Below are 22,634 nucleotides of genomic sequence, written 5' to 3' on the forward strand. Positions count from 1 at the left end.
GCCACTGCCAATAGTGCTGTCATCCATGTGCTCTCCAGTCTCACCTTGATAGGTGAACACCTCAGTAGGGCTTCAGAGGTATGGGCAGGCAGATAGGGATGCTGGTGGTCCGTCACATAATCTGGCCCCATGCTATTTAGAGCTTTAAAGGTCATCACTAGCTGCCTAAGGTTGAAGCCATTGCCACTGGAATCCATGGCATAGGTGCAAAGGAGGTTTATTATTGTATATTTTTTGAATTCCAAATGCAATCAGAAGAGCCAGCAGAAGATATTGTGGTATCAGAACAAGGCAGGTACATTCATCCACATGTGGTGGCATTTTGTACTTTAATAGATGAGTGTCTCCTTCAGGAAAGTGTAGCATTTCTGCCAGAGGACATTCAGGCCCTACACAACTGGTTACAGACAGTGAAAGGACTTAAACATAGGAGGCACAGCAGGAACCTTTAAATTGGTAGTACCTATAGGTGAAAACCTTGGCATGTTGATGGAAGTGATGTGGATAGCAGGATGTGGAGTCTCCACATAGTACTTGCTAATGTAAGGGTTCCATCTGGATCGACAAAGTGTTATGAGAGGAGCAATAATTGAATTGAGCATTTGTGTAAAGGATACAGCTTTTCTTCTGAACAAGGGGTTCTTCAGTGCTGACGTGACAGATGCCCTATTCCAGACAGTTTGCCTCTGAAGCATGTTATTTAGAAAGAGAGGAAGGTGCTCCAGACTTAAACTGAAGCCATTCTTTACACTCCAGAGCTTGAACCAAGGAGAGGAAAAAATGAGGACACGAAAAGGGAGATTAAATCATTCTCTCAGGATGTGTTTTATGCTGCCACTAATAGAAGAATGAAGCCAGCAAGGCATTCTCAGCTTGGGTTAGCTATAATAGCAGGGTTGGAAATAGAAAGGTCATTGAAGTTGGAGGCCTACAAGGTCATTGTCTGCTGCAACATAGCTTGAAAAACCGAAAATAGAAATTGACATGTAGCAATGAGGGTACTGTTCACAACGCCTGAAAATCGCCACTGCACATGTTGCTTTTGATAACGACAGCCAATTTGTTAAAAACTCTTTTAAGTGGGTAAAAATACATTGTATGGCAATATAGGTGTTTGCAGATCAAGATACTAAAGCTGGTGAAGCTGATGGTGTGAGATGTGTGGCATTGACACGAGGCACACAGAAAGGAACAGGATGTTGGCCATGCCTTAGTTGTGTGGGACGGTTACATTTCTACTAGATTATGCTGTTCTCAAAATGGGTGATGTCCCTTGGATTCTGTTGCTGGCACTTTAGATTAAAGGAGGACTAGTTTGGGTGCAGTGGAATTCAACAATACTCTCTGTTCCTCAGCAAAATATCAGGTCAATATTTCTGATTATAGATGTAGAAACAAAGCTGCACAGTGTGTCTCTCAACCTGAGTGTGATTAGATCTACATAATGGTTGCACATAACCTTGCGATTGGAAGAGTGGTCTTGATGATGCAAGCAAAGGAAAGCTTTCAGAATTCAGTAACCACTTTGGAGGATTTCACACAAAATGGCCCATTCAGTGCTTATTCAATCTGGAATACTAGTTTGCTGCAGGGTTATTCAGAAAGGTGGTTTCAGGGATATATCTGAACCTTTGCAAGCATGTGCACCGGATTCTGCCAGCTGCTATAGAAATCTTGAGCGCTGAAGAGTCGTTTAAAAGAACAAATACCTTATACCTGTGGTAGTTTCCTGAGACTCAGCATTTTTTTCTTCATGCTTCGGGTGCATTCATGTAACATGCTTCATAACAGCATTAGTTTTTTTGTGGAATACTAAGAGCTTGCATAGGATATTTCCTGCTGATTTCGAGGGAGCACAAACCCCCAATGGAGAACATTCTTCTTAGTGCTAACCAAGAAATGTGTAAAAGCCTGCTGAGGAGGCGGCAGATAGAGTTGTGGAGAAATGTAACCTTCAGGATGACGATAGCATATTAACTTGGGTACTCTACAGCCTAAAGTAACTCACACAAGTCGCATCATAAGATACCAGCTAAAGCTCAACTGTTGCAGTTGCAGTTGATGTTCAGTAAGTGTCACATTAAATGGGGTTTTGCCACCAAGAAGGCCCTGTCTCTGGTGGTGATGTTTTCCCAAGGTTGGTTGGTAATGGGTAAGTAAAAAAACGTACGCTTAGAAGCCTTTTATGCTTCTGCAGTATGCAAATTCTGTTAAATAAATAAAATAGGTGTTCCTGAGCCATTTATGGTTTTGTGCCAGCATCTTGAATTGTGCCTGATAGCTCAGTAACAGCCAGTGCTGTATGTTGAGGATGGGTGTACAGTGGTACCTCGCAAGACGAATGCCTCGTAAGACGAAAAACTCACAAGACGAAAGAGTTTTTCGTTTTTTGAGTTGCTTCACAAGACGAATTTCCCTATGGGCTTGCTTCGCAAGACGATAACGTCTTGCGAGTTTGTTTCCTTTTTCTTAAAACCGTTAATACCCAGGAAATCCGTGCTTCGCAAGACGAAAAATTCGCAAGACGAAAAAACTCGCAGAACGAATTAATTTCGTCTTGCGAGGTACCACTGTAATATAATCTCATATTGCTGCCCCACACATAATGGACAACAGAATTTTCATCCCTTGCAGCTCCTTTCTATTCCGTTTTGAAGGGATGCACACACTCACACTCTTGACGTTGATGGTTTTCCATAGGAATCTATGCAATGCAGGGATCTTTTTGCTCATTGTGGGGCTCATACCCACAACCTTGAGATTAAGAGTCTCTTGCTCTATCAACAAAGCTATTCAGTATTTATTATACTCACACACACAGTGGTATCCAATGTTAGTCATACTAGTAACTTTAATCCATTGGTATCTGAAGAAGTATGAATGTACACAACATCTCATACCAATAACAAACTTAGTTGGTCTCTAAGGTGCTACTGGAAGGAATTTTTTTATTTTGTTTAATCCATTAATTTCAGTAGGTCTACAGTGAGCAAAATCCAACCCAGAGGATAAGGTGATAAAACTGTTTTTGGACGGCAGCTGAGAGATTAGACACACAATCATGTGTAGAAAACTGGCATGGGAGAAAAAAATAGTTTGAGCTGGTTTTGAGCCTAGTAGAGAGTATTTTTCACAGGGAAACTTAGCTCTGTGATCCATCACCTGCAGTCTGCATACTGTCAGAGAAACAGTTTTGACACCACCTGCTGTTTGTGTGGATTAGGCTGAAAGTGCAGCTTCTGTTTCCAGTAGGTTTTGCTTCCCTCCAGAGATTACCAAGCAAAACTACCATGTTTCCACCTTTTCCCACTTTCCTGCTTGCACAAACCTAGGGGCTCTGCCTGCTGATTCATCTTCATCTGGTCATAGTTAGTCTGAGCATGTTCAAAACATATTTATTTGAGTTTGTGGGTGGGTGGGGCAGGGAGCTCCCTATTACACATTATTACTTTTCATTATTATTATTATTATGGATTATTATTGTATTCCACCTTATACCTGTAGATCTCGGGGCAGTTCACAACATAAAATCACAGTATAAAAGACACAAAATACATAATAAAAACCCAAACAACCCAATAATCCCCCCCTGACCACAACACATTTAAAAGGCCTGGTTAAACAGGAACATTTTTGCCTGGCACTTAAAAGTGTGTAATGAAGGCGTGAGCTAAACCTTTCTGGGGAGAGCATTCCACAAACAGGGAACCACTGCAGAAAAGGCCTGTTCTTATGTTGCCACCCACTGGACCTCTTATGGACTTTGAGGAGGCACACAAAGAAGGGCTTCAGAAGATGATCTCAGAGTCCAGGTAGGTTCATATGGAGAGAGGCGGTCCTTGTGCATCTTACTTGCCTAGTTTGAACTTTGAGGGTTTATGATGGTGCCGCTTCCCCCCCCCCCTTTAGAGCTTTTATATATACATGAGAAAAATGATGCCTGGATAAGTAACAAGTATGCAGCTGTTGGCACTTCCTCTATGTGGTCAGAGGGGATTCCCTTGGGATACAAAATCATAGACTCATAGAATTGTAGAGTTGGAAAGGGGCCTGAGGGTCAGTGATGGTAATAGTTTCTCTCCTGAATCCTCCTGCAGGATTTTTCCCTGGGAGCTCTCAAGGGTGCGACGCCTTCCTCCGCCACAAGATGACCCTCATTTCACCATCTATCTTGAAGAAATACGGCATCCCTTTTGACCGGGTATGTATGGATAATGTTTCAGGACACACACAGGTTTTCAGAGTATGCTGGTCGAGAGCTGAATCCTCCAGCATAATGTTACGTTAAACACTCAAAAGTAGGGTTCTGAGCTAGGTTCAGTGTTCTGGTTGAGGGAAATAACTTGATGGTGATGCATTTTTACTTCCAGAGACAAATCTATAAATTTTGTTTTATTATTGTGAACCCTTTGAGATCCATGGTGGTTTGAGATTGTAGTGGTTGAAAAAGAGCCATCAAAACTAGTACTGTGGAACTTGTGAAGCATGGTACTCTTTAATTCCTTCCTCAGCTGCCCATCTGGCTGGGTTTCCCAATTGAAGAAACCCAATTGAAATTAATCTAGACAATCAGCATTACCCAAGAATGCCTGATGTTGTGTGGCAACCATTCACTTGAGGACATTGTTAAAAAAAAAATCACCACCATATATTTGTGACTGGTTGCTAGCTAGAATAATACTCAGGGTTGAAGGAAGTGTTCTTCGCTTGATGGCCTTGGCCAAGTCTCTCACCCTTACTGTTGGGAGGATAAAATGGGACCACTTTCATTTCTTCTACCCTAAATCTGTGCAAAAATGAAATTAAAAGGTGTAGCACAAGATCCTGCCAGAAACATTAGCTCCATTCTGCTTCTCTTTCCTTTTTCATTGAGTGTGGGAACTGAAAAACAGAGTAGAAATTCAGTCCCCTTCCCTCATTCCCTGCAGGGGAGGAATTGTGTTGGAATCCTACAGGGACTTAACATTATGGAGCCTTCACCTCTCCAGTCCACCATTTTTCTTTCCCAGTTGAACTGTTGATGTTTAAGGTAGTTTGTAGTTGTGAGAATATAGAAGACAGGTTTAAGCAAGGCATGCATTGGCCATTAAGCAACCTGCATAGCTCTTTTCCAAAGTGTAATGATGTCTTCATTGAAAATGGAGTGAGAAGAATCATTTCAGCTTTCAGCATGAAAAATAGTGCTATAAAAGTTTTCCTGAATTGCACACCTCTCTTTACGCTTCCTAATTATTTTAAGGATGTAGGAAGTTTAGTGCAGTCTTAAACACCACCTGAGAAAGGGGTATCACACAGTTCTGAAAGGAATGACTGTTCACAGTAGGGAAGAATATGACTTGCAGCACACCAGAGAGGGTGTTCTATCTTTGGCATTAAGACTTTGTGTTTAGCCTGCTTTTTCTGACACTTTATTTGTCAGGCTGAGTAGATGTTGGTCAGGCTGCTGCATTTACACAGAACATGGGAGAGAGCCCTTGCAAAATCTCCATGTTAGCTATGTGGGAAACTGGCATAGAATTCTGTTTCAGTGTGTACACAATGCAAGAATGGAGGCCTCTTAAAGGCTGGTGAATCTGAATGCTGAATGCCTTTTCTTTTGAAGGCAAGGGAAGGTTGGCCTTAAGATTCTGAGGGCCTGGCCCCCAGCAGGGGAGGGATGTTGCTTTCCTGACAGCTTCTTGCTCCTCCTCTGAGGCCACATTGTGGTAAGGTGATGCAGGAGGACCTCCTTTGTCCCAATCAAGTCCAGCCTAACTTAAAGCAGCAGCCCTCTCCAGAAGTGGCCTCCATTCACAGAAAGCAAGCCGAAGGTTTCTCCCATTTCTCCCTCCACAAATGCATCAAAATTCCTGGCAGGCTTCAAACAGGGCAAATACCTGGGTGTTTATAAATCTTAGTAATGGTATTTACTTCTCTAAAGAAATCAGATCGATACCTGAGCTTTTTAATAATTAAAAATGTGTATTTCTGTAATCCGCTATTGATTTCTCCATTTATTCTGTGAAGGCCTTGCAGAAGTCAGTAAATTCAGGGCTTTTCACTGTGAGTGGCAGCCGGTGCTGGCTTTTCCTCAATAGTTATTACTTTTCTACCCAAGCCCATCCGTCACCTGGAGTGCTTTTCTAATTTATTGGCGGGATAATGTTGACAGCAGTGATGTGAGGAGGATATGCACTGTGGGTCTTGGGATGAAGACACAGGGATGTAGATTTTCTGACAGGAGCATAATCTCTCTGTCTGCTTAACTTAACTGTCTGCAGCTTTGCCTTGATTTATGAACAGGTTCAAGTGGAGCTGGGCACCAGAGGCCAGGCCTGAACTTCTCTCACCTTTATCGGGAGAAGCAGAGGAATACAAAGCCTCCTACAGTACTGCTGTCAGGCTGGCTCTCCTCAGGGGAGGGGAGGGAGGTCGTGAGTGCAGATGGTTGTCCCTCTTAAACATTCTTTGGAGTAAAGTCCTCATGCTTAAGAATTAGGCTGTGACACATTAGCACCTCAGTAAGTCGCAGCAGCGTTTTAACCAGTCACTTTTCATGCCTCAGGAGCATTGCTTGCTGCTGCTGTGCTGGTGCTGCTGCCTCAGTCAGGGCTGGCTGAAGACATTTTGGCCCATCAGGTGGAGAAATCCTTATGACATTTTCCCTTCCTATGTTAGTTAATGCCCAACTCAGCCAGCTGGAAAGTTTTTGTACAGTGGTGCCTCGCAAGACGAAATTAATTCGTTCCGCGAGTCTTTTCGTCTTGCGATGTTTTTCGTCTTGCGAAGCACGGTCCGTCGCAACTGCGCCTCTTCAAGCGGCTTTAAGAAAAAAGCGAACAAACTCGCAAGACGTTTTCGTCTTGGGAAGCAAGCCCATAGGGAAAATTGTCTAGCGAAGCAACGCAAAAACCGAAAAACCCTTTCGTCTTGCGCATTTTTCGTTTTGCGAGGCATTCGTCTTGCGGGGCACCACTGTACAATTATGTGGTAATAAGGATAAAGACAACCAATCCAGAGGGTGGCAGGTTAGTTGGTGATGCTCAGCAGACCTGATGTTAGTTGTTCTTCAGAGGGATCCCAGTTTTTAAAGCAAACACCCAAGTTGTGAGTACATGGAGGTGTGTAGAAGGCCTTCTTTTATGCATTAGCCAGTTTCCCCATCTTTGGTTGTCCAAATCAAATGATCAAACTCTCTTTCCCTCTGAAATGAGGAAAACCAGATGTTTTAAGACCTCAGCTCCCCAATTACATAATAAGTAAGGATGTGGTTTTTCCCCCAAACCTCTCCACTCTGGTGGCAGAGAAACGAGAAAAGTGGGTGCCAGCGCATTCATATTTCCCCCCCCCCTCTCTCTCTCACACACAGTGCTGTTGCAAACATGATGGATATGAAATTGGTGCTTGACATCCTGGTTTTTTAATCTCATCCTATGAAAGTTTGTCCCACTCTTGATTTCTTCCTTGGTACCTCTGATTTAGATGTCTCACATGTGTAATATAAGTGAAAGGGGAATGATTTAGGGGAAAGTGGGGAAAATCTTTGTGAAAGACGCAAAAACCTGAAAGCAACTGTATTGTGGACTTTTGTGGGTGGTTGAAACTACAGTGCTTCTCTAGTGTTTGATTCCCCCACTGTACAAATATGCCTATGTTTTGAGTATACAGCTGCTGAGATATGTGCAGCGCTGCTTGCCAGGACTCAGACTACACCTGCCTGATATGCTGCACTTGAGACTGGCAAATAATGGTTTTAGAGGTCCACTATTTTTGCCTGGACTTGATAACTAAGCCAAAAATTGTGGTTGCCAGAAACCTGCCCTCTATTTGCTTCTTGGGCTGCTTCTCTGTGCAAGGTCAAGGACGATCTTTTGTTCCCCTTCCCAGCTCCAAGATGTCCTGGCAAGGCACTGCCTGCAGAAGCCGCCTCCACTTCTCCAATTACAGAGCTGGGAAGAGTTGTGGGGGCTGATTAATTTGTTCCTCTGGAGTGGTTTGCTAATGCAGTGGCCAAACAATTTGCAGTCTTCCTCTTAACACTGGAACTAGAGAGAGGACTAAAAGCTGCCATGCTACTGCAGAGACAGCCCTTTTTCCCTCCCCCCCCCCGCCACAGCAGCACCTAAGTTTGGGAAGAATACCTGGGGCCTGTCATATGAGGATGCTGCACATTTGCCATAGCAACTGAAATTGCCAGACTCAATACTGTCACTTTGATCCCCTTCTGCAGACAGTGACAGCATTTCTGTAGTTTATGGTGGTCTTGAGATTTATTTATTATATTTCATAGAATCATAGAGCTGAAAGGGAACCAAGGGTCATCTTGTCCAACCCCTGCAATGCAGGAATCTCAGCTAAAGCATGCATGACAGATGGTCGTCCAACCTCTACTTAAAAACCTCCAAGGAAGGAGAGTCCACCACCTCTTGTGGGAGTCTGTTCCACTGTCAAACAGCTCTTGCCTTCCGAAAGCTATTCCTAATGTTTAGTCAGAACCTCCTTTCTTGTAACTTGAAGCCATTGGTTCAAGTCTTTCCCTCCAGAGCAAGAGAGAACAAGCTTGTTCCCTCTTCCATGTGACAGTCCTTGAGATATTTGAAGATGGATATCATATCTCCTCTCAGTCTCCTCTTTTCCAGGCTAAACATACCCAGCTCCTTCAACCATTCCTCATAAGGCTGCGTTTCCAGACCCTTGATCAGCTTGTTTGCCCTCCTCTGCACATGTTCCAGCTTGTCACCAGCCTTCTTAAATTGTGGGGCCCAGAAATGAACACAGAACTCCAAGGCAAAATAAGTGGTACTATTACTTCCCTTGATCTGGACACTCTACTTCTGTTAATGCAGGCTAGAATAGCATTAGCCTTTTTTTTGCTGCTGCCTCACAGTGTTTACTTATGTTAAGCTTATGGTCCACCAAGACTCCTAGATTCTTTTCACATGTACTACTGGCAAGCTAGGTGTCCCCCACCTTATATGTGTGCAGCTGGCATTTGTCCGCATTGAAATTCATTTTGTTAGTTTGGGCCCAGGTCTCCAGTCTGTTAAGGTCATTTTGAATTCTGATTCTGTCTTCTGCGGCATTGGCTACCTCTCCCAGTTTGGTGTCATCTGCAAATTTGATGAGCATCCCCTCTGTTCCTTCAAGTCATTTACAAAGGCGTTGTTAACGGGCCCAGGACAGAACCCTGCGGCACCCACTTATCACTTTTTCCCAGGATGATAAGGAACCATTAATGAGTACTCTTTGGGTTTGGTCAGTCAACCAGCTATGAATCTACCTAACAGTTACCTCATTCAACCCACATTTTACCAACCTCCTCACAAGAATATCATAGGGCACTTTGTCAAAAGCCTTTCTGAAATGTTTTGGTTGCATGTGACGTCTGGCTGGAGAATTGTGCCTTTGGCCTTCCCAGAACACTAAAAGATTGTGGGGCTTGGATTTCAGGCAGCATAAAGCCAATGTGGGGGGAGTTGGTTGGGACCCTGGTGGGGCATGCAAAGAGTTTATTGCAGGTCACCTGGGTTGGTGAATGTATGCATTTCCTCCCTGCATTAGTTTGTTCCCATGAGAATTCCTTGTGGAAAACCATATTTCTAGAAGGGGTAGCCGTCTTTTCTAACAGATCCCACAAAGATATATGGAGAATCCTGAAAGCAGTGCTGGGTCACCATAATCAGCCCACCATCTTGGTTTCAGTGTAGGGGTACTTCTTGTCACCTCTTACTACAAATACAGATTTATTATAAAAGGTCACATTGCCTTGGTCGAATCTTTGCTATCTTTTTGCTTGATAATGGCATATTCTTTTCTTCCTTTCCTGTTTTCAGATCACCCAAGAAGCCGGAGAGTTCATGATTACTTTCCCTTATGGCTACCATGCAGGATTTAATCATGGGTTCAACTGTGCAGAGTCCACCAACTTCGCCACACTTCGGTGGATCGACTACGGCAAGATGGCCACCCAAGTAAGTTCCCACATCCTGGTGTTTTAGTTGGTATGGGGCAAATTACAAAGCTTGCCTTGCAAATTGGGAGCCGGTCTGCCTGGCTTAGGTTTCCTGTTGATTTTCTGCCTAAACCGTGACTGAACCATTGAGTTCACACCAGCATCATGGTTCATGCTACCCGGCTGAAGTTTGCAAAGCCACTTCAAACTCTGGTTTTAAAATCTGTTTCAGATGGGTACCCTGCCTAGTGTTAACAGTTAGCACATATAAGGCTTAACCACAGTCAAGGCAAACAAAGAGTGTATGTGGAACGTGTGCTGGGGTTGGAAAAGAGTGCACACTCCTCAGGCTGGCTCCCAGTTAGCAAACCATGGTTTCCTGGGGTTTACCGTCATTTTTTACTCAGCTAAGGATATGTGACTCAGACAGCCTCTTCCATCTATTTCTGGCTAATAATAATAATAATATTTATACCCCGCACATCTGACTGGGTTTCTCAAGCCACTCTGCAGCATACAGCACATTAAAAATTGTAAAACATTAGACATTAAGCTGCTTGTTTGTATGCCTGGAGCCTCTGTCACATGCGCCCAATGGTTCTTTTTCCTTTGATGTGGCTAACATGGCACACTGGTGCAAGCCCTAGCTTTCCCCAGATAGTGTGCTGCAATGTAACAATATGTTTGTGTCTGTCAGTAATTTTCAAAGTGTGTGCCATGGGAGAGCTACTTGTGTGTGAGAGAGAAAAGAGTTAAATGGTTAATAGGTCCTGGTTGGGCCAGAGTACCTGTCCCACAGAGAAAGCTGTCTGCTGTATCTCTGCTTGATTTACTGCTCTTTGCCTCTTTCCAATTAGCCTCCACTGTGGGCAGATAATTCTGCCTTGTTTCTGCCTCTGAGGTGTGACCACCAGCTATTCCTGAAACAGAATAGCCCTTTCTGGACGAAGTTGACTACTGGTCCTTTATATGAGACACATTGACTCGTGGAGAAATGGGTTGGGCTTGCCTTGGGTAGTCAGTTTCTACTCTTGCACCTGAAAAGGTTTATTTTCAGACTATGTAAGAGTTGAGGGTTATTCCAGTTCTGAATTGGGGATCGGGGGAGTGGGTCTCTACTTCCAGGTCTCTGGGAAATCACTGGTGCAAGTGAAGCACACATGAGAAATTGTAATCCCAAGACTCGGTTTTAAAGTAGTGCTGAGGCCTAAGTACAAAATTCTGTCTGAAGACCTTCCGTTTTAAAACAAAGCATGCTAATCTAAGCAAATTTTATTATTAGAGGACTTGGAATCTGATCCTGTCTGCTGTGGCCTTGCTTGCTAGGTTTTCACCCCAACACCTCTAATTTCATTGTTTTGGACCCCAGAAAATGGTAGTTTGTCATGGAAATTCTGAGAAGAGTTTTAACTATGGCAGCTGCCAGTGGGCAACTGCTCTAATATTAAAAGCAATTTTGGGCTTAGCCATGTGTTCAAAAACAAGTGACATTTGGGAAGTGGAGACTTTAGATTGAGGCTCCGTGCTTACATTGTTGGGCATTGTAGCGTGAAATTACTGAACAAGCAGTGATGGGGAGACTTTCCAATCCACTCTAGGTAGGGGGACCTAGGGAGAGGAGGAGGAGATGTCCCAGCTGTTCGCTTTTTATCACAAGGGGCAGCAGTGCTTCTCTTTCCACACTGACAATCACCCCACAGTGCATGCTTACTTAGTTGGTGTTATCCAGAATGGTAATTTGGCTTTTCAGAATTTCTGCCTTTAGGGAAACCTTTCCATGTCAACTTCCCCATTGAGGAGTCTCTGTTCTGGAATTCCAAGTGTAATTGCTCATACCAGCATCAGACATTGCTGCTGCCCCAGGTCAATAGAGAGTGCCCTTCCAGCAAGCCCTGAACTCCCTTCCAGATTGATAGCACTGGGCAAGCTGTCTTTCAGAAGATCTTGTGATCCCATGGAGGAAGTTCTTATAAGCTTCCTGTATGTTAAGAACAAAGGTGGAAGACTTTAGCTGAGGGAAAGTTGTATAGGAGGAAAAGGGAATGTAAGCCTATTTCATTCCGTGATACTTCAGTCACAAAGAACCCTGACTCCTTTGATGGAACCTGCTGGGCTTCAGCCTTGCCCCCAGACCTGGGAGCCAGAGTCTACTCCGAGGAGGAGCCAGGATGAAAAAAAAATACACAGAGAAATGGTGGGGTGGGGGGAGAGGAAGGGACATTTTAAGGCTTTGGGGCATGGAGCAGCATCTGGGTGGTAGCCAAACATCTTCCCCTGCAACAGGGTAGCAGGGTTTTTGGACAACACAGCCTCTCTCCTCTAACTTTGCTTGGCTTCCTTTATCTTCAGGTGAAATAAACTGATAAGTGATTGTGAATAACACACACAAAATAGAGCAAGTAACTAACATGCAATAAGAGTGGAAGCAAACAGATCTTCCCTTTTTTGAAATCCATGAAGCTCCAAGTGAACATTGAGAATCAGAAGCTGTGGACCTTGCAGACACGATTCTTCTGAGAGAAAATGAGTTATGTTTTTATTTTTCAAGGATATATTATTTATTGGAATAGATTAGGATATAAATCTAATAGTCAAAAAAACCATGCTTATTTATTTGTTATTAAGAAATTCATTTCACTGAATTCACTGGGTTTACTTCCAGGTAAGTGTGCATAGGATTGAATGTCTTCTGTTTCTTCCTAACAGTGCTGTGGTTTACATACTATCTTGAAGCCCAAATAATCCTCTTTTTACATTACTGCAGCTTTTATCTTAGGAAAAAAACCGAACTATTTCCCCAGCAGATTGTCTGTGTCCACACTAGGGCATTCATGCATATGTGGGTCACTCTTTCCATGTTTGGCTTTGTCTGTACATGAGCAGTTTCAGTTTCATGCCTCCAAAGACTGTTGGGTATTTCTCATTCACTAGTTGGTGCTGCTTAAAAGCATGTATATTGTTGTCCCCTCAACTGGCACTTCCCCACCCAATTTCAGAAACTTATGGGCTTGTGTGAAGCTATTTGTTAGCTTGTTTGCTCACACCTTATTATTTTTTGAAATGCAAGTTTTGAACAAAATAAATGTTTAAAAGAAGTTTACTGCAGGCAGTGATTTGAAATAGCTTTCATATGAAGTGGTTCGTCGTCGTCCCCCGCCGCCGTTCCTGGTTTTCCCTTTCCCCATGCCTTTATCCACAAGGGGAATTTTTATTTTTATTTTTAAATAATAAAAGCTGTTCTGTGCAAGAACAGTGTTGTGCAAAAGAGCAGTTGTAAAAACAAAAATATGACAGATGTGCCAGCTGGTCGAGAAGGGCAGGCTGCATCCTTTCCTTCTGGTTGATGAAAACAAACTAGGGGGTGTGATGATAGAAAGCACCCAGCAAAACATTACCAAACATATAAAAACAAGAAAAACCCTACCCAAATAGTGTGCTACACTGCATCCACAATCAGGCAACATGTAAATTTATCACAGAATCATAGAATCTTAAGAGTTGGAAGGGATCTCAAGGGTCATCTAGTCCAACCCCCTACAATGCAGGAATCTCAGCTAAAGCATTCATGACAGATAGCCACCCAAACTCTGCTTAAAAACCTCCACAGACTGAGAGTTCACAACCTCCCATGGGAAACTGTTCCACTGTCAAACAGCTCTTACTGTCCAGAAGTTTTTCCTGATGTTTAGTCGGAATCTCCTTTCTTGTAAACTTGAAGCCATTGGTTTGAGTCCTCCCCTCCAGAGCAGGAGAAAACAAGCTTGTTCCTTCTTCCATGTGACAGCCCTTGAGATATTTGAAGATGGGCATCATATCTCCTCTCATTCTCCTTTTTTCCATTCTAAGCATACCCAGCTCCTTCAAGCACTCCTCGTAAGGCTTCGTTTCCAGACCCTTGACCATCTTGGTTGCCCTCCTCTGCACATGTTCCAGCTTGTCACCAGCCTTCTTAAATTGTGGGGCCCAGAATTGGATACAGTATTCCAGGTGTGGTCTAACCAAGGCAGAATAGAGTGGTATAGAATAGAGAATAGAGTGGTATTCTTATATTGGATCTCATTATTGATGGATTGGAAAAATCTAAATTTAGTGGGAGAAAGGTGTGGGCTGCTCCTTTGATCTGATGAATACCACCAAAAAACAAGAAGTAGCTTCAGTTCCATGTTAAACTCCAGGGTGGATGGATCAGAAACATGTACCATCATGTACAAAATTCTCCCACAACGATGTGAGAGACTGATAAAGTTCTACAGAAAATGATTACTTCAAGTTATTGCTGCTAAAGGTGGTTCTACAAGCTTTTGGCTTTATTTCTGTTAAATAAATCATGACACAGTCATGTGTTGTTGTTTATCTGAGGTTGTAGTTACCTAATTTTAAGATGTGCTTAGGAACGGATGATTGTTGTTATGTCTTCATATGCAAAACCACAGAATTCAGAGAGGGTGCACTTTCTTTTTCCCATGACTATAGTTTGTGTCCCTTTTCCCTATAGTTTGTGTCTCACTCTTAAACGTGAGATAGGTTTGTTAAAAGAAAAACATCTATACTCATGATTGTACCAGACAGTATGTTCTGTATGTAAAGTTATACATATATTTATGTTCTTAAAGCAGTTAAGGAAGTTTAGGATGTGAAAAGGTGACTATTTCATTTATTTCACTCTTTCCTGAATCTTTGGTGTGGTGTTTGTGGGGTGGAACATGTTTTCCACTATGGCAGGTTCCGTTTTCTCCTCCAGATGTTGCTGACAACTCCCACCACCCCTGACCATTGCCCATGCTTTCAAGGAATGATGAAAGTTGTAGTTCAGCAACATCTGGAAGCCCAAACATTCCCAACTCCTGACTTATGGCTTCAGAACATTTAGAATATTTACATTTCACCTCCTACCTGCAGTCAACACTACATTTGCCAGTGTGCTCTTTAGTTACTCACACTTGAGTGATTATACACAATCCTAAAGCAAGCAGCACTAATAACTCACTGGACCGATGTTGGTGCTAACTATGGCAGGACACGATTTGCCTGCGCTTCACAAATGCACATGGGGGGAGTTTAATGATCGGCTCATTAGAAGCAAGTTCCACTGTAATTGTTGGACAAGCATTGGTATTAACAGAAAATGTGCTCTTCAGTGGCAGGTTTAAAGGTGCAAAGTTGGCTGTTGGGAAGAAAAGCAGATTATACCTGAGAGAATCCACAAGTAGGCCTTCTAAACTCTCTGATTTAACTGAAAATTGGCCTGCTGAGTCTTAATGTGTGTATATATCTGCACTACAGTCATAATTGCTTTTACTGCCATGGCTTTACGTATGTGGACCACTCATAGTTTCCTTCTCTCAGAGGAGAAGAACCACCTACTTAACTCTGGTAGGGCAGAATTGTGAAGATTAATGAACTAAGGATTATAAGCAAAATTATTGATGGTGCATCTAGCACCAGCACAAATAAGCTTTAGAAATGGCTTTCTAACATTTTTCGCAAACCTAGTGTGCCTTCAAGGCTAATATTTGGAGCTGCAATCTGGTTAAATAAATTCAAAGCTAATTATTGATTCAATTTCTGAAGAAGTAATTTCCCTTTGGTTTTAGATGATATGCACATGTATCGTAGCTGGCATCATCTTAGAAGAGGCATTTCTTCTGATTGAGAAATAGGAGAATGCCACTTTTACGACAGTGTTTGCCACTTTCCTGTTTTATAAGTGCAAGCTTGCTTGCTTATTTGTTTGTTCAAAAAAAATAGCTATATCATTGTTCCCACGGGGCAATCTCTATGTCATTTTTTAAGTGCTTGGCAGCTTGAGCGCTTGAGTGCAGCCAAACTACTACTTGGAGCTTTGGTTTCAGTTAGAAAAGAGGGTGGTAGTGGGGAGATCCATTGGGTCTCCTTTCTGAAAAGTAAGCCCCCTCTGAAAAATCACCCAGATTTTCCCACATTGGCGGACTAAGCCTCCAGCAAGGGTATAGGTGTGGGGAAAAGAGAGTTGTGTGAGAGAGATGGCTATTCGGCCTCGCCCCACGTTAAACATTGCAGCCCTACTTACTAATATTATCACGATTTTCCTCCTTAGCCTTGGGAGTGGCAGGCGAATACACCATGCTTTTAGCCCAGTGCATTTTTAGGTGTCTGTATCTCTTAGGGGCTACAAACCCTTTTGAGCCCATGGGCTTATTCAAAATGTTGAGAGTGCTCTGGGCATCAGTCCCTCTGGTTACTCCTCTTCTCCTACTTCCTAGTCACTCCCTCTGCCTTGTGTGTGTGTATTTATATTTCCAACCTTCTTGTCACCAATTGATGCCATGCTTCAATGAGAAATCATTGCAGTAGGCAGTGAAATATGTTTTAGTCCCATAGGGTAGAATTCAAAGAGAGAAACCAATAGCTTTTATTGGCCAACTTGTTCTCATAGAGTAGCATACGAGTTTTCGAACTGCACAAAGCTATTCAGTGTGCAGAATCAAAAGGCCACTCTGTTTTTATCAATTTACATATTCTAGCATGCTTCTTTGCATTCACCCTGTAGATAACAGACATGAAAACATTTGTGTTGTTTGCAAATTACAAGAAGTGCTCCACAAAACATTCAGCAGCAGGTTCAGATTGCATTGAGAGTGTTCAGTTCAAGAATGTAGATTGTGACCAATAGGCCGAAGTCTCTTGCTCAGACCTCGTCTTGTCTTACTTCTAGGATCAAACCAGCCCTTGAGCCACCTGCAAATGCTCCCTCAGCCAGTCACTTGTAAAGTAGCTTGTAACAGGGCTTTCTCCTTTTTCGTCTTGAGGGGTTTTTCTTGGTTCTTCAGTGTTGGTTTCTGTTGAGTGTGATTGCCTGTCTCTCTGCCTTCCTGGCTGTCTCTGATTCCTGACTCTTAGAATTGAATTCTCACCCCCCCATCCTTTCAGCATACAGCAGTGGGAACCCTGACAGAATCCCTGCTCACACAGCAAGGATGGCTTTGTAAGTAACAGGTAGCGTCTTGCTGCTTCCTCTGTGCTTAATTTTATTTTTGCATTACTTCAAATCCAAGTGTTACTTGACTGCTTGTGGATTGCTCATTACAGAGTCTGTCATGCAGCGATAATGCCACAACACTGATAGTGTTGAGACGCTGCTTCTCTTCTCTTCCACCTCCCCATCTCCCCAGTCCATTTTCTTCCATTTGAATAATCTTTTCTAGGTTGTTGGTTTTTTTAATTTTGAAATCATTTTGTCTCCCCTCTGTTAGCTGCGTGCATGTGTCTTACGACTTGACAACCTCTCTGTGTGCTTTTCTGTGTTTCTTGTGCCACAGTTGGTCAGGCTAGTTCCAGAACCTAGCTATGCACTGTTGAACTGTAACTAAGATGAGGTGTTCAATCTATCTATCTCCCAGACAGTAGTCAAGATCCCAGTGTGTTTTGAGATGTATTTCAGGGCAATATTCGAGGTCAAATGTAACTGCATAAAGATGTACCTGACTTTTAGATTCTCTCAACTGGGAGCATAGTGGAAGTTGAAGGCAGCTGTGCTTATTTAAACGTTGCTGTTTTTAATGTAGATGCATTTGACACTGGCTATTCCCCTGAAGGGAAGGACTGTACAGATTAAAATGCACTTAACCTTGGAGTTTTGTACACCTTAAAAAGAAGTCCTTGCCTCAGATTTTAATGATACCACTCCCCTTTTGTGACTTCCCCAAATCTTGATAAAATGCCAACATAGGAAACGGATAGCCCTCAGGGCCAGCAGGCAAGCAGCTGGTGACACTTGCTTATACCTTTTCAGAAGGATAAAAGGAGGAGTTTAAGGGACTCCTTTTTTGATCTGTCATTCTTGAACAGTGCCCTACATTGACAACCCCCCACAACTCTTTGGGGGCTAAAAGGACCATGATGGGGTGGTTTGTGTTTCCTCTCCTATTTTTAGGGTTACTTCTACTGGGTCATGAATGGACAAATCTGGGAGTGGTCCACTTCACAGAAGTGAGCTTGCTGGGCTCGGCTGCCTGAGGGTCGAGGCAATGGCGGCAGTCTCAGGGACAGACAACTCCCAAGAGTGGGGTCAGGGTTAGGCTTCTCTCCTGTGCACCACCAATTTCTGCCTTGATGCTTGCTTTGTTTCTTTCACGGCTGGCGTTTTTCCCTGCCAACTGAAGACAGGCTGCCCACCCCCTGACTAGGTCTCCCAACTCTGGGGTCTCTGTTCACTGGCAGATGGTCAGTAGGCCCTCCTTGTGGCCAGAGTCACCCAGGGAGGCGTGATCGCCAGTTGTTCTCCTGGCTCCTCTCCGAACCCTTTCTCAGCAGCAGCGGTGGAGGTGGCAGCGATGCAGGGGCCACTCAGTCAGTCCAGTCAGCGGTGCTGTTTCTCAGCAGCTCAGCATCCCATGGTGGCCGCCATCTTACTGCTCTGGAAGTCCAATTCTAATCCATGTTAATGATACTGTTTGACACCAGGGGGCATGAATTACGTGTATGAATCCCCTGCTAAGAAACTCTCAAATATTTGTGCAGCCCTGTCCTTTGTGCCAGCATATGTCTATGTTGTTGCTGCTGTCATAGTCCCAAGAGCCTCAGGTTTGCAGTCTGGTTCCTTTCTGGCGCACTATGGAGAAGTCATTAAAATAGTTAAAATGCAGTGGGAGATACAATAAGCTTAAAAACAAGAGGTTCACTGACTAAGGTTCACAGGTCACAAGGAGGAAATGCTGATGTCTTTAAATATACAGTGGCTGTAGCTTTAAATGAGACAAGGCTATGGTGGAATTTGTTAATAGTGTTAAATTAAAGCACACCTTTCAAGAGCTGTGACATAACTCCAACCAGGAAGTATTGTGTTTCCCACCTCCTGCAGCAGCACTTAATGAAAACGTGTTTCCAAGCTGCCTGCTCTGTCTAGTGCATGGGGGTATAGTTACTGTGGCTCAGCCTCCAAACATAGTTTCCTTTGAACAAGCTGCTTCGGTACACCCTGCCTTGTGCAGCAGGCATCCTTCCCAACGACACAGGAAAGAAGTACTCAGTGCGTGTAATGTTGACTTGAAACCAGTTACGTTGGCAACTCATCAGTTTTTTCTGTTCTTTTGTTGTGCAAACTGCATTATATGGGAGGGTGATAGTCTTGGATCAGAGAGACTGTGGGTAAAATCCCCCATTCTACTGACTCAGACTGCCCAGCTCAGTATTATCTACTGGCAGTGCTCTCCGGGATTTTGGTGAATCTAGGACCATCTTCTACATGATAAGTGTGTGCTTTGTGGCTGAGCTACAGCCCTTCTTCAGGTGTGCTGTATGTCCATAGTAGGGTATGATGGGATCCTGCTGCCTCATTTTCATAGTCAGCATTTATAAGGTTGCCCAACCCAGAGCCGCCCCCCCAGTCTCTCTTTAAAGGTGTTTGCTGAAGCAGCAATTTTCTTATGGAAACACTTATGCATTATATCGCCGCCGCCCGCCCGCCCCCCCCCCCCCGCCTTGCTGTGCATGTCAGGCTTTCTATTTCTTTGACAAACCTTGACTGGAAATTGGTGGATGAGAGCAATTTCTTAGGCTCCCTATTACATTAATAGTAGCAGGCTGTGGGAGATGATAACATCTGTGCTACCTCAGTCTTATATTTTCACGGCTTCATTTTTATCTCCCATTTGCTCCTAAGAAGCCTTAAAATTATCTATTTCAATACAAAATGGGGTCAATTTCCTCCTCTTGTTGCCTGTCTCCCATTTCGATCAGCTGCGCACAAGTAGCACTCATCTCTTCCCAACCCCCACCTCACATCTTTGACAAGCTTTCCATCACTGATCTCTGTTTGAGCTTTTTCCATTCTCCAACACAGGGGCTTGTCTTGTTTCTAACACATTCCAGTCTGTTCCCAGGCTAGTCTGTGGGTTGCTCAAGTGATAGATTCATTTAGGGCAGGGGTAGCGGATGTGGTGCCCTCAATATGTTGTTGGATTCCAACTTTAATCATCCCTAGCCTTTGGCCATGCTAGCTGAGAATAATGGGAGTTGCAGTCCAACAACTTCTAGAGAGTATCACTTTGGCTACCCCTCCTTTAGAGCCATGTGATTGCAATCAGGTATTTGGGCCTCAAACTCACTTTAATACATTGGACCCCCATTAGCAATCTCATCGAAGCAGGTTCACACTTGGACCCCAGTGTTGCCAGGTAGGGGCCAGGAACTGGAGGCCCAGGGCCAAAATCTACTCCATCAAAAGATGCAGTCCCATATTGGCAGGCAGGAGTTCTCCCCAAAATATCAGCAGACGGCAACCAAAATTACTGGTGGGCCATGATTGGAGAGCTAGCTAGGTAGGGGTTGAGGTACTAGCTGTCACTCACTTTGCAACATGGAGGCTAGTTGGTGATGAAGTTGTGAAGTACGAGTATGAACCTTGGGTTCAAGGAATCTTCTTTTTTGAGCCTGTGTCAAGACAGGAGACTGGTTGCCACACAGTGGGGAGGTGAAACAGGACATTCCCTAGGCTGAAAGATGGCAGAGCATCTTGGTCTATTTCTAGAGGTGAGCTGCCTAGACTGAGCAGTTAGGTCAGAGTCGGGTGCTTTAAAGAACCAGGTCAAATCCAATTGAGGTTTGATTATCTCACCCCCACCCCCCGCCCCTCAGGGCAGTAGATCAGGGAGTTTGACAGTCTGCTTATTAATTTTAGTTATGGCAGGTTAGAAAATCCCCCTTCCTGCTAGCATAAGTAGATGCATCCCACAAAGGCCCTCTGGCCCCTTCATAGAAGCTCTCGCCACCAACACCCCATAATATTTGCCTTAGCCACTCACTCTGACAAGGTCAAAGGAATCTTCAAACCCATTTTTCACAACTGCAGCTAATAAGTTGTAGTACCTTCATCTGACCAGCTGTGTTTGTGGTGCTCAAGGACAGCAGATAGTCGGTCTCTTTGGGCAGGCTGGTACAGAGCTGCAGAGTAAGGAGCTTGGGCTCGACTGCCAATTCTTCACTTAGAGACGGTCCAATGTCTTACAAAAGCATATCTGCAGTGCAATGTGCAAGTAAGGCATTTGAATACTCCTGTTGGAATTATCTGTTTGCAATCGACACTTCTGTGGGGTTATTTATGCGGTTGCCCCCACCCACAGACATATAGGGCTCTTTGATATTATTCTGTATTCTACCCCAGTTCCTTGCCGAAAATGCAAGGTTGTGCAAAATACCTATAACTGCAGTCAGAATAAATGAAGCAATTTAGCACTTATTCCAAAGTGTGGAATTAGTGGCTGAGCCTGTGGAAGAGAGCACAGAGCCCTAGATATTGTAAATTCAGCGTTCAAGGCAGTTTTAACAAGGGGAAAGGACTATGCTAATACTCAGCAGTCCCCCCGCCTTTTCTTTCTTTTTAAACATTAATTGTTTCACATAATACATTTCACAGATTGGTTCTGCTGCTTCCAAAGATGGCTTGCTTCTCCCTGTTTGGTTAATCAGTTTGCTTGCTTTGAGTGATTACCCAGGCAGGTTCCTGAGAGTGGGGAGATGAGGCTGCTCTTCTGGAATGTAAAGTACCTGCTCCTGACCCAGTTGAATCTGTAGGTATCCAGGTTGTCATGATCTCTCTCTTCTCTGCCTCGCTAGCAATCTGATTTATAGGGCTGAAGGTGGCGTGTGTTCTGTGGCTGTGGTAAAGAGTTAACTGAAGAACGACTTGCCTGCGGCTTAGTCTCTCCATGACTTATTCTCTGCCCACCAGTGGGAAATTGCTCATCTTTTGGGAGGTGCCAGCTCAAAGTCTGTCTAGCTTCAAGAAAGGTGGGGGTGACAGCTATAGGAGTACCCCATGATTTTTCTTTCCCTATCATAAAGCCAGTTCTGCAGCATTTAGGCTCTTCTTTGGGTTAGGTGCAAGGGATAACCCTGAAAGCCATGTGCATGGAATGCCTGCTAATTATGGTCAGTCCATAACTATAGCTAAATGAAGACTAGTCCTTGCAGTGATGGGACCAGTCCTTGCAGTCTCTGCCCCACGCCTCATTCATAGTTTTAGGCTACATTCACACAAACAAAAAGTACCATCATCTTTATGCAGACAATTGTGGTCAGTACATATCCTCTGACAGGGCAGATAACATACTTTCTGCCCTCTCCTTGAGGATCCCTTTCCACTAACAGATCCCGATATCCCATGATGGAAAACATGCACCCCTCCATGTTACATTTTTCACCCACTCACTCCTTTATGCCCAAAGGGCTCTAGCCTCTCCTTTAGTTTGAATAGTAATGAAGACTTTGGGCTGAGCCCTCTTCTTACATAACTCCGGCTGCTTTTCCCCTTTTGCCTCTGTCCGGCTGGTCTGTGGAGGAGAGGAGCTGGTGTGCAGGAGAGAACTCTGGGCAGACCCTCTAGGAGGCTGAACTAGAGAACCTTTTGCCTATCCTGGCTGGGGCCAGTGTCAGTAGTGGTCTGGCTAAATAGAGAATATGGCTGCAATTGTTCACGCTGGTGGGTAAAAAGCCTGTCTCCTCCCTTCCCCCCCCCTGCTCTGAGACCCCAGTTGTCTTTTCTGTCCTTCCAGTCATCTCTGCTCTTGTGACTTTTCCTCGCTGGTGACTAGGAACTCTGCAGGAGTCCTCGGAAATGATTACCAGTGCAATTTTAACACATCTTTATTGTTTTGCAGCAAACTCGCTTTGGGGAGAAACAAGTTGTCTGTCTCTCTTTTTCTTCATGTGGCCTGGGGAATCATTC

General features: G+C 43.9%; 1 protein-coding gene across 2 annotated transcripts in view; it reads left to right on the forward strand.

Annotated features, from left to right (window-relative positions):
* KDM4B (lysine demethylase 4B) overlaps positions 1-22,634 on the forward strand; it is a 205,353-nt gene that overhangs the window by 83,435 nt on the left and 99,284 nt on the right. For both annotated transcript variants that reach the window (XM_083594406.1, XM_083594405.1), the window contains 2 exons: positions 4,098-4,201; positions 9,813-9,950. In XM_083594406.1, coding sequence (XP_083450532.1) covers positions 4,098-4,201; positions 9,813-9,950 — 242 coding nt within the window. The remainder of the gene's footprint in view (positions 1-4,097; positions 4,202-9,812; positions 9,951-22,634) is intronic.

The sequence above is a fragment of the Podarcis filfolensis genome, assembly GCF_964270895.1.
Source record: "Podarcis filfolensis genome assembly, chromosome: 18".
Lineage (NCBI taxonomy): Eukaryota > Metazoa > Chordata > Lepidosauria > Squamata > Lacertidae > Podarcis > Podarcis filfolensis.